The sequence below is a fragment of the Aplysia californica genome, unplaced genomic scaffold (genome assembly GCF_000002075.1).
Source record: "Aplysia californica isolate F4 #8 unplaced genomic scaffold, AplCal3.0 scaffold00378, whole genome shotgun sequence".
In the NCBI taxonomy this organism is placed as follows: domain Eukaryota; kingdom Metazoa; phylum Mollusca; class Gastropoda; order Aplysiida; family Aplysiidae; genus Aplysia; species Aplysia californica.
Window position 1 is genome coordinate 223358 of NW_004797648.1, and position 12665 is coordinate 236022.

At 40.7% G+C, this 12665-nt stretch overlaps 1 protein-coding gene across 1 annotated transcript in view; it reads right to left on the reverse strand.

Annotated features, from left to right (window-relative positions):
• Window positions 1-270: 270 nt before the first annotated feature.
• Window positions 271-12665, reverse strand: part of LOC101852710 — a gene marked incomplete at its 5' end in the record, with an annotated part of 26204 nt that continues 13809 nt past the window's right edge. The window contains 4 exon segments of the mRNA XM_005103536.3: window positions 271-576; window positions 3628-3751; window positions 4355-4494; window positions 4961-5078. Coding sequence (XP_005103593.1) covers window positions 391-576; window positions 3628-3751; window positions 4355-4494; window positions 4961-5068 — 558 coding nt within the window. The 3' untranslated portion in view covers window positions 271-390.

A 12665-nucleotide genomic window follows, 5' to 3' on the forward strand; every position in this document is an offset into this window, starting at 1 on the left:
TTAGATCTAAACGAAACTAATGAAAACCTGAAAATTAAACTACAGGGACTTCAGACTCCTTGATATTATTACTGTGCACCCTGTAAAATATTCTGAACCATCGTTAATTTGTTCAAATTCGAAAGTTAAGTGGTTCAGAAGCTGTAGGCTACCAAAGTGACAAACTTCCACAAATACAATATATATTAGACTATTTGAACATTAGATTGGTCTCGAATCTTTCACATAAGAAACACGAACATCTAGCAACGATTCGAAAGAGTAAGTAACTATAGTTGTTAATCTGCTTCTATTTTATTCACGCATTTGTTATTTGTCTTGTAATAATGGCATCTACATTTTATTCACCATATCAGGTCAAAGTTAATCGTTTCTAGACATTACACGGGATTAACCGACAATGACAGAGTCATGCTTGCACTTGGAAAGGTCGTAGCTAGGGAAGTCGATAGTAGCTGGTGTTGTGATGTTGATGTAGATGCTGGTGCGCGTATGAAGTAAAGCAGGTCCTGACAGTCTGGTTATAAGAGGCAGGCAGTTTGAGGACACGGCCATCTCGATGGTGTTTGGGCCAACCTGCAGGGAAAAGATACAATTACATGCTAGAGGTTCCAGTAATATCGCTGCCTTTGAATTATAAAGTACTCTCAAACATTTTTGGCCTTTTTTTTTAGTTTTGAAGACCATGACGTTCGAAATCAAATGTTCTATCTGCTCTATCAAAATTGTAAGATTATTCGGAGTTTTATTAGGATATTCATAGAGTTCCATTCGAAAAAGCTTGACATATTGTGAAACTCAACATTTTCAGCGTCAGATTTCTCAAAACTAGTTACTGAACATAGAGAACATTGTAATTCTAGGATGGTGATATGTCAACGATGTAATTGGCCGTGGTCTCACGTTTTTGCGCTAACCGTCATTCCACGATAATTCTTTGTTGCTGTTTTTTTAAAACACTAGTTCTATACGTTAACGGGCGTGGTTTTTATGACCACAAGACATACCAAAATACAGACGTTTAAAGACTTGTGAAAGTCTCAGAGTGTGTGGCTAATAGGTTGCAACTGCTCGGTACATGTAGTTTTGAGAAGGTATCTACCCTGTTGAAGGACAACCATTATCAGAATATAGGCCTATGATATAGATCTAGATCAATCCCAGGTGCTTAATTTTGTTACCTATGCTCAATGGGGCAGGTTTTCTCAAAATTTTGATTTTGCCCTAAGAAGACCTCCTAATCCTAAAGTTTAAGATGTCAGGCCTAGCTGAAGTTTAAACCGTAAATACATTGATTAAACTGACAATACATTCTGCATCTTTGTATGTAGGATATTGGGTACGTGCCACAAGCAAGTCATAAAAATATTTTGAGTTTGTTTTGTACATTTGGGATTTTTCTCCATGAACCACACCGGTTGGTCCTGACAATTAGTAGTCTCAAACCAGTCAGCCGCACTTGTGAAATTGGCGGTATAGACGGGGCATACGTCTCGGGCAACCGGAGTCAGGGGTGGAACGGTTAGGCTTTTCGTCACTTTATTATGCAGAAGACGTGAAATTTATTATCGTTTCTTGTATACCATACTGGCTGGCTTCATTCAATTTTATAAACCACAGCAATCGAGGTAGCCGTCGAAGCCATCAATGGCTAACAAGGCAAACCCAACACCTCGTTTTGACAATGTCAGTGGTAATTGTCTCTCATTCAATAGGTCCCGGGTTCGAAACCTGACAACGACGGAAAATTTTCTTCTCTAAATTTTTTTTCTTTTAATTTTCTTTCCTGATCTCTAACCCTGCTCTGTCGCCTGATTTCGTCTCCCCCCCCCCTTTTTTGGCCCCTCCTTTGGGATCCTAACTCTCTCTGCAGCTTTTCTACTAAAATTCCTTGGCCTATTCTTACTGTCGTCTTTCAGCCGCACCCCTGACATTAGGGTAAGTAGCATCGAACATCTAACCATCTCGGATATGGGCTAAACATTCCTGGAGATCCCGTGTTCAAGTCGCGCACGTTAAAGATCCATTGACAGCCCTGAAATCGATAAGAGTAGGTTTCGGCCGCCATCCGGGCAAAATTCAAAATTAATTCCTACCAAACTGAAAATACTCAATGTGTCCCATGTGATGATATGACCTTATTATGCAATAGCGAGCGCCATAAAACACTAACAAAAAAAAAAAAGAAAAAGATATTTGAGGATAAGCTGCGCCACGACTTTTTGACCGCATTACAGCTAGAGTGAGGCTGATGGTTTTTTTCCTTTTCATATGGGAGCCCGTGGTGCGCACGGTTTGCAGTGAAGTTTTTTCTTTTCTTCTGCCTTTAAAAAAAAAAAGGCAAGCGAAGAGTGGCTATGCGCGATTTAGGATACTATTTATTGTCATGATTATGCCTTAGTCCTTGACTGACTGCTAGATCTTTCGCCGCAAAAAAAAAGACCAAAGCCATAGTCGTGACTTGGCGCACCAGTGTATAAATCTTAATGACGCGAGTGGACTGCACGTGCAACCACCTTCATATGTGCCACAGCCATTTATCTTGCTTTAACCCCCCCCCCCTCAAAAAAAAAAAAGGGTCGCCACGTGTCAGGGGTAAAATTAGCGAGAAAATACAGCTAAATTTTGCTGACTTCCAAAGCTTTAAAACTGTACAAATTACATTTTTTTGTGACTGTGATCAAAGCTTTTTAGGTAAATTCACACCCAAAAGTGTTATTAACGGACCTAAAAGATGTTGAGCCAAAAACGAAAACTGATAAAAATTGCCCAACGGGCGGGGAAAACATGTCATTTTCATCGGTTTCATTATTTTTATGAGCGATTGATTTATTTTACCACGATGTCACAGAACAAAATGTTATGTGTAGTCATTTATTTTCCAAACCAACGGAGAAAGAATGTGGGTGGTTGGCGGGTGCTCTGGTGTGGTTTGCTTCTTCTGTTACTCTCTTGTAACACCTCTAATCTTCTGGCGCTCATATGACCTTATGCAGTTGCGAACGCCGTAAAACCTCTACCAAAACTAAAACTAGGAGAAGGAATAACTGAATTGTATGGTATTAAAGTGATTTACCTGTCGGGAATCACGAGATGGTGGTCCAGGCATATTTTTGTAAGTTTTTTAAAGGAAGGTCGAGGGACATGGCATGAAACTAATAAACAGAACATGTGAACATATATTATGTCTTTGTTCTGGGATGGTGTAGTATCCCACACAACTCGTTAAACGCCCAAACTAGCGGGGGTAAAAACTCAGCTAATCGCTACTTTAGAATTACAAAGTTCTATCTGACATTTTTGAGTTACAAAGACCATGAGATCTGCAACCAAAAGTTCTGTCTCCTCTTTCAAAATAGTAAAATAGTAAAATTACGTGGAGTCGCATTCTAGATATTCAAAGAAGAGCATTCGAAAAAGCTTGACCTGTTGTGAAATTCAAATTATTTTTTTTACGTCAAATTTCTCAAAACTAGGTACTGAGCAGACAAAACGTTACATGACAATTCTAAGGTAGCGAAATGTCCTAAATTAATATTTACGTACTTTCTGTCGCCTCGAGGTAGCATAGGAGAGTAAAAATAAAGTAAAGGAAACACAAGGTGATGTGAATTCATTGAAGCTTACGGAAAATCTGTAAGCCTTGTAGGGGAATCCACCGACAGCAGGTCCTAGGTTGGCTTCGGACACGAGGGTAGCATTCTCAGGAATACATTGCTGGTATATTTCGGGATAAGCTAGGGACTGTTTTCTGGAATACAAGATTTGATGTAAGACAGGGAAAGAGGGAGAGACAGACAGACAGAGAGAGAGAGAGAGATAGAGAGAGAGAGAGAGAGAGAGAGAGAGAAAGAGAGAGAGAGAGAGAATAATAGAGAAAGCGAAAGAGAGAAAGAGAGAAAAGAGAGAGAATGAAAGAGAAAGAGTGAAAAAGATCATGTAATAATTAATAAGTAATATTTCGTTTCCCAGGAAGTAGCTAAACATTGATAATTTGTTTCAGTGGAGAACCAATAAAACGTACCTCAATCTAGATTCTAAATTGTCTTTTCTTTTCTTATTTTTCAATTGATATTTTGATTGTCCTCAACCCTTGAGACTACATAATAAGTACTATAAAACAAAACAGAAACAGAAACTAGAAATAAAACAATTCTACGGTACCTCAGTTTTAGTGAGAGTTTTGCGGCACTTGCAACACAGATTAAACGAGTTAAAACAAGACAGTAACAAACACAAAAAAGAAGGGAGGAGAGATAAGGACGATAGATGTTTGATAGAAAAGAAGGAGCAGACCACACCAGAGCACCCGCTTACCACCCAAAACTATTCTTCCATCTAAAGTAAAACTCACGTGCATGTTTGTCCGTCGTAATAGTACATCGTGCCGTTACCAAAGTCCACCAATGTGAAGGCGTTTGGGTTGAAGAAAGAAGCTAGAGATACGGCGAGATGTTTTTTGGCTGTGAAGTCAATTTTATATATGCTGGAAATCTGTTGAAAAAGACAATAATATTATTAATTGGGTATGGGGGTTGGGGGGGGGTGTGGGGTGGATCGTAATAGTACATCGTGCCGTTACTTTTCCTCAATCCATCTGTCTAGCCAGCAAGCTGTCTAATTAGCTATGTGTGTCCCCATTCTTTCTTTCTTTCTTTCTTTTTTTCTTTCTTTCTTTCTTTCTTTCTTTCTTTCTTTCTTTCTTCTTTCTGTCTATGTCATTAGCTGTGTTACTCATCCACTTTCCTCCACCAATTAATGCAGTTCTTCCTCTCTCTCTCTCTCTCTCTCTCTCTCTCTCTCTCTCTCTCTCTCTCTCTCCCCCCCTCTCTCTATGTGTGTTTATGCATGTGCATGTCCCGCCCTAAATCTGTGTTTCTGTCTGTCTGTCCCCCCTCTCTCCTATATCTTAGCATTCGCCAAAACGTTTAAGATCGCTTTGGCTATCAATAATACTCACTCCATTGTAAGAGTTGTAGGCAAATCCACTCATTTTGTCGGGTACACAGCAAATGTTCTTGGCTAGAGCACAAGGCAATACAAACAAGAGAACAGCGAGGAATTGCATCTTTGATGAACTGCAGGAGGAATAGAAATTTGAGCAAATAAAAGAAAAAAAAACACTGATAAAAAGCGCTCGTCAATTTCGGGACAAATGAACTTCCTGGTGTCACCTTTAAGGGTGTTCAGTTTCCTTGCTTTTGAAGAAAAAGAAAAACAACAACAAACCTTTTGATCCTGTGTAAAAGTAAAAAAAGAACAAGCTCTACAGGGACTTTGAGGCCGGAAGGTAATTAATGCTAACATCGTGGAGAGAAACTCTTGGGGAGTTGCAAGCGTCATGATTTTGGGAACAATTGCCCTTAATGTGCTTTTCTAGAACATGGGTCTGGGGCAAGGAAATGGGGTCGCAGCTCAGCGCTACATCCCCTAAGTTCTTTATCCTCATGTAGCGCCCCCCCCCCCACCCGGAACCATCCAAAATTCTTTTTCTTAGCAAGACAATGCGGGACTTTATACTGCCAGTGTAACAGCAGCAGTTTCTGTGGCAGAACGACGTCAGTTTTTTTGCCCCACCTGGCTCGTTAACCCACGAGCCCTTTTCTGACGCAAGCCAGACGCAGCTCAACCAACCGCAACTACGACCACGGACAACTCCACAATTGGCTGCAGCCATCGGCCGGGTGGGGTTACAGTTACAGATCCCAGGTCGACAAACGCTATCGTGAGCTCTATGGGTCAAAGAGGCAGAGCAGTTATTGCAGCCAATGAATGTAGCACACGGCACCGATATTCTGTCAAAAGGTCAAGGTCACAAAATAACACAGCGACACCAAAACAACACCTATTGACATCCAGGAGGCTGTGTAAATAGGACGAATTGAATTTTCACTTACATATGACAAACACCTGATGAGTTTAGTGTGTTTTGCTCACACTTTGGTAAGTGTTTTACGGCGCTCACAACTGCATAAGGCCAGACGAGCGTGCGGGACACACTAATCAGTTTGGCAGGGATTTTGAATTTTGCCCAGGTGGCGGCCGAAGCCTACTCTCATTTTAGGACCCCCAAAGGACCTTTCACGTGCGCAACTTGCATATGGACCTCCGATATTTTTTTGCCCATATCTGAGAAGGCTAGATGTTAAATCTTACCTGTCCTTAGATCAGGGATGTGGTTGAAAGACAGCAGAAAGAAGAAATCAAGGAGTAGCGGTAGAAAGGCTGCAAAAAGAGCCAGGAGCTCAGAGGAGGGGGCAAAGGGGAAGGGGTAGAAAGTGGAGACGAAAGTAAACGACAGAACATAGTTAGAGAGCAGGAAAGGAGGTGAAAGGAGACAATTTTTCGTCACTGTCAGTTTTCGAACCCGGGACCTATTGAATGAGAGGCGAACACCATAAGCTCTAGACCATGAGAGCCCCCGAAATCCTATAATATTGCTACCTTAAAGCACAGAATATAAAGTGAGTTTCTGCAGAATCGAAAACGTGTTTTGAAAAATAACGCAGACTTACTTGGTTTTGAACAAGAAGGAAAGAAAAAGTACCGAAAGAATGACTTCCAGCGTAGGCTATGTGGTTTTTCGATTTAACATAAGCATTTTTATAGGTGTTCAGGATGATAGTACACTTCGCCAACGCGTGACTGTAGAAATTATGTACAACTAGAGCTACGTCATTTTCAGACGTCTTGTCCTTATCAATTTTATTGTGACTGATTGAGATCCGCCTGCTGCTTTGTTTTTTTTGTTCTCTTCGTTTGTTTGTATGATGGTGGTTTCTTTGTTTGCTTCTGTTTTGTTTTTATGGTCTCTCGAGTGATGAACGACGAAAAATGACAATGTCCTAGTTATGGGATATGCTGTTTTACAACGCCTGACGTTTTTTCCAACGACACAAACTCATCGAAGGCATGTTGTCCACCGTTTTAGTGTGTTATCTAAAGATAACCAGGATATCTAAACCACATGTATATACACTATATCTAAGATATTTTGGTTTTTGACCCATGCTACATAAAGTGGGTAGTGCCAGTGGTCTGATCCATATTTTAGTTCTTCATAGCATCAGTGACAATTAAAAATATAGACACCACCTCGAACCCCCCACCCTTTCTACCAACACTACAGACAAATTTCCACTCTTGATCAGCATAAACAAAAAAGAGATAGGAGAGAGAGAGAGAGAGAGAGAGAGAGAGAGAGAGAGAGAGAGAGAGAGAGAGAGAGAGAGAGAGAGAGAGAGAAAGAGAGAGAGGGAGGGAAGGAGAGAGATAGAGAGAGAGAGAAAGAGAGAGAGAGAGAGAGAGAGAGAGAGAGAGAGAGGGAGAAAGAAAGAGAGAAGTAGATAATTGAGAGTGCAAGTGCAAATTTAGTAAAGTCTTGACAAAATCATATGTTACGTCTTATCTTATAATGGCTTGTTATACACTTTCCGTGTACCAATCATATATCAAAACAAGTGTTATGTCTTTGTCATAATAATGACTCACAGTCCTCCCTCTCCACATCTAACATCCGCTCTCTCCCCCCTCTCTCTCTATCTCTCTCTCTCTCTCTCTCTCTCTCTCTCTCTCTCTCTCTCTCTCTCTCTCTCTCTCTCTCTCTCTCTCTTCCCCTCCCTCTCTTCAAGTTATATCAGAAAATTGAAAGCTACAGAATAAAAAAAACAACAACAAAGAACTAAACAAATCAAACATCAACAGCAATAACAACAGCAGCAGCAACAACAACAACAACAGAAACAACACAACAGCAACAACAACAACAGTACAACAACAACAAGATGCAAAAAGCCCACCATCCATCAATGTATTATTCTCCTTTACAGATCAAGAAATCGTGTGTCAAAGTCTTCCACTTTAATCTCGCCCTTGTGAAGAGTCGAAACTATAGTAGCATGAGATGGAGATGGGAAGTGCTTACTTAACGTTCTCCTCCATAATTTCCTAAACGGGTGGCGGTCGAAACCTACTCTTATCGACTTCTGGACCACCAAGGGATCTTTAACGTGTGCAACATGCACGCACACGGGACCTTCGAGATTTTTCGCGCTTATCCGAGAAGGCTTGGTGTTAGATCTTACCTACTCTTAGATCAGAGGTGTGGCTGAAAGACAGGATTAAGAAAGAGTCAAGGAGTAGCAGTAGAAAGGCTGCTGAAAGAGTCAGGAGCCCAGAGGAGGGGGCAAGGGGGAGACGAAAGCAGAGGACAGAACATGGATAGAGAGCAGGAAAGGAGGTGAAAGCATTTTAATGCCACAGATGTCGCCAGGGACACAGGTCGGAAGTCATTGAACGATAAAGTACGAAACTTTTTTTTCTTGGGATACAGGCACACCAGCTGCTATTTTCCATGAGGATAGAATAGTTCGCCAAAGTAAAGACACATTTAAGAGGTAGTTAAAAACTGGAGTAAGATAGTCACAACATTCCACCAGCACTCTCCTCTGAATTTTGTCAGGGTCAGAAGGTTTACCAGTTTTTACATTTCACAATTTAGATCTCACTTCGTAAGGATTAGGGATTGGGCAAGGTTTAGGGTTAGGGTTAGGGTTAGGGTTAGGGTTAGGGTTAGTTTTAGGGTTAGGGTTAGGGTTAGGGTTAGGGTTATGGCTAAAAATCTAGATTTTATAAGGGCCGCTCGTTACGGAAGGCTTTCCAAAAAAACACACCAAAAAAACCCCAAAAAACCAAAACCTCAACCAAATTATTTCAACTTGATCTGGTGTTTGTTTCTTTTTTTGAAAAATGGAAATAGGGGCGGATTTAGTTAGTGAAGTTGAAAACTTTGGTGACAGACCTGGCTGCTCACAAGCTTTTATCTACTACGGGTGTAATAGTGTAATGTGAAATGAGTGAAGGAACACTGTCTGTGAATTAGCTAAATGTTTTTCGTCGGCCAGTGTTCAGATGTACTTAGCCCAAGATTTTTAAATTCTATATTGCAGTCTCTTTATCAGTGATATCGGTTGCAGGTGCTCAAGAAATATATTGTGGCGTCGGTGGCCTAGTGGTTAGGCTCTCGGACTCGCAACCGTAAGGTCGCTGGTTCGAATCCCGTCAGGGGCCCGACGTTGCGTCCTTGGGAAAGGCACTTTACACAAATTTTCCTCACTTCACCCAGGTGGGAATGGGTACCTGGCTATAGACAGCGAAGGATCTTGTCAGTTTGTTAGTGTTTGAGTGCTTAATCAGTTGCTTGCACTGTATGCTTCCCGGGAAGCTGAGAATGTTTCGGAGTGTGTATGTCTGCTGGGGTAATAATATAGTGTAAAGCGCATAGAGCCTGCTCTTGAGCGGGGATATGCGCTATACAAATGCTATTTATTATTATTATTATTATTGAAATTTAAACTGAAAATCTTGAAAAAAAGCGAGAAAAATATTTCGTATAAGCACAATTGTTAAAAAAATAAAACATTTTTTAAAATCTTCTGAAAACTATTGCTTTCTGGGCTTCGTACAGTTGAACAGATCGCCGACGAAATGCTATAATTATTGTACTTACCAACAACATTGTCACTCGTTCCCGGCCTTTGTTTTCTAATATGATGTCTGGAATCATCACAGCTATTCCAAAAGGAACAAGAAACACATGATAATGTTTGGTATATCCAATTTGCAGTCCAAGAAGTAGAAATATCACTTTAGATCACCACAGATGTTTCAGCCGTGCTTGTGAAAAGATTCCTTGATTCGTGCGTTTCTTTTTAACACACTTCGTGTGCTAAAGGTACAGAAGGCCCCATGTTGCCATGTGCAGCAACACAGCTGCAAAACTCGCTTTTCCTTGAATCAATAAAAAGTCTCCATTCAGATGAGATGTGATCATGCCCAAGCTTACTCATACGACCATTAAGATGGCCCCAGAAGAAACAGCTTTTTCAGTTGAAAGAAAAATGAAAGTGAGATTTGCATTGCGATACTATTCACATTTATGTTATGTATATTTTTACACTTAAAATACGTCCAGTCAGCAGCCAACCAAATGCGCATTTCATACCGTAATATATAAATCAGAAACATCTTTTTGCATATTATTCTATATTTAGCATATTTTTGTCTACCTGTCTGGAGTTTAGATAAGGAGAATAGAGCTGAAAATATATAACATTAATAACGAAGTTACGCTTTAAAAAAAAAGTGCCCCAAAACATTTAGTCTTCAAGCGTTGTCGAAGGACAAGAATATCCGTGCTCAATAAATCAAGGAGATTCCATTGTTGTTATTGACAGAACAGTACCTCGACATTTTCTTTGGACGAAAAATATCTCTGAGCTAGTCATTAAGCTCTTCTCTATGAACTAAGTGCGGCATTAGTTCTTTAATGTCCACTTCAAATTCATCATCATCATCATCATCATCATCATCATCATCATCATCATCATCATCATCCATCAATACACTGTTGAAACATTCACCACCAGTAACTATTGCTTTCATCAAATTGCGCTGCGGCTGGAAGGAATTACATGGTTCTCTTCGTCATGAGGCACACTCTTCAACGTTGATCAACGAGCAGGCTGGGTAATACTTTAAGAAGCCACCAACATTCGTCAAGCAAAACTAACAGTCGCTTTGAAGATTTGTTTGTTCACGCCAGATCACAGGTTCAAACAGAAGGTTTCTTCACTCGTTGGCCATTAAACAACTCTAATAATCCAGAATAGCAAGCCATGTGACTCGTATAAGTGCTCATGGTTAGTCTTGATCACCAAATTTACATCCGAAATAGTGCTTGTATGCAAGTTTGACTTTAAAAAAAATCCCCAAACAAAACAAGGTTGCAATCGGCTAGGAAGAACACATAAAGGCAATATAATTATTTTGGTTGCCACGTGACAAAACCTTTGTTGACTAGTGTAATCAGTAAATTAAAATAAAAAACAATAACAACAAAAACAAAGACAAAAAGATCAAACACAAAACAATGAAAAACAAAACAAAACGCGAACTAAACGAGCCTTGAAAAGTCCACCCTTCTCAACTTCAAACACTTTACTGAGAACGAGGCGAATTTGTTAATGACATCTTCTTTCATTGATCGTACTTGCCTTCTTGACAAAAGCAACAATGTAGTATTATTGCAGAAGAAATTCTCTCTCTCTCTCTCTCTCTCTCTCTCTCTCTCTCTCTCTCTCTCTCTCTCTCTCTCTCTCTCTCTCTCTCTCTCTCTCTCTCTCTCGAACATTCTTTCCCTCGTGCTGCGTCTGTGTGACAATGTGTCTCTCCCTACACATTTGTCTTTTGCATGTCCGTATTGCTTGTCTATTTTTTTCTTCGCGTTGCGTCTGTGACTTTACCTGCCTTTCTGCCTGTCGCTCTGTTCGTTTATCTCCTCTTGCGTGCACGAGTGCACGTGTGTGTGTGTGTGTGTGTGTGTGTGTGTGTGTGTGTGTGTGTGTGTGTGTGTGTGTGTATGTGTGTGTGTGTGCGTGTGTGTATGTGTATGTCTGATTGTGTTTGTGCGTTTAGCACTGTGTATGCCTTTCTTCTGTCTCTCAGTACGTAGTATCTCACACCTTATTCCCCCTCTCTTTCTCCATATTTCTCTCCCCATCCCCCTTGTCTCATCTCATTATCCTTTTCATCGACACCCAATCACTCTCCCACTCATTACAGCAAAATGAACAGTAATAATGAATCTCACTTTTACTCAAGTGCCCAACCCAGCTAAAAACCCCCCAACAAAACAACAACACCCCCAAAAAGAAAAAAACAAAACAAGCAACAACAACAGCCGGTAACAAGTCGATGCAGATCTCTCAGGAAAATATCCTCTTGTCCTTACGAAAAGATGGGTTAAGATAAATACATTCATGTATACTTCTTTAATCCTTCCCTGGAAGAAATTAACAGTTCTTCTTGACCAGCAGCTATGACACAAAATACAGCAATGAATCACGATCTCGGTCGCCATAAGTGAACATTCTTCCTCCATTCGGAACTTACTTCACGTAGTACGCATTTTTGGGCTTTCCACTCTCTTCGGGGCATCTTTTGGCTGCTGTGAAGTCGTTGTTTAATAACCAGTGTCCATTGGCACGATCGGCTCGGTTGGGTTCAGTTTGGCATGCGGGGCTGGCCAGATTGAAGGGCGCAAGCGACCATCGTAGCACAAACCAATCGCCCGACCCGCGGCCTAAAAAAAGCGAATTTGTTTTCAAGCAAAGATAGTACAAGACAAGATGGGCCACTTCTCTCTTTGAGCCAATTAAAAAAGTGTCCTCAAAATTTGGTGGCGCCCTCTTCACAAAAGCGCATTCTTTGCGAACAGAGTTACCCTACTTGGGTTTTAAAAAATCAAAGTGAAACTAGCAAGTTTTGGGATAAATTTCGGAAGAACGCTTTTTAAAAATGATTACGCTGACAAAAAACCTCTTCCGGAGAAAAGGAGATGGTTTTCTTCGTTTAATTTGACTTTAGAATGAAGGGCGAGAGGTCATTAAAATTTAAAAAAACCTAAAACTCCGCACTGAACATACCCGAACTGCTGATGAACAGCAGTCGATCTGCGCACGCAAGGAGGTGCTATTCCTATTCTTCTTCTGGAAAAACGAAAGAGAGCTTCAAAACAGACTGCAGCGCCATCTGAAGCAAAGAGCATACTTCCTGCGGACACTTTTTTGGCTGAGTGGCCCATCTTGGTATTTACTATCATTGTT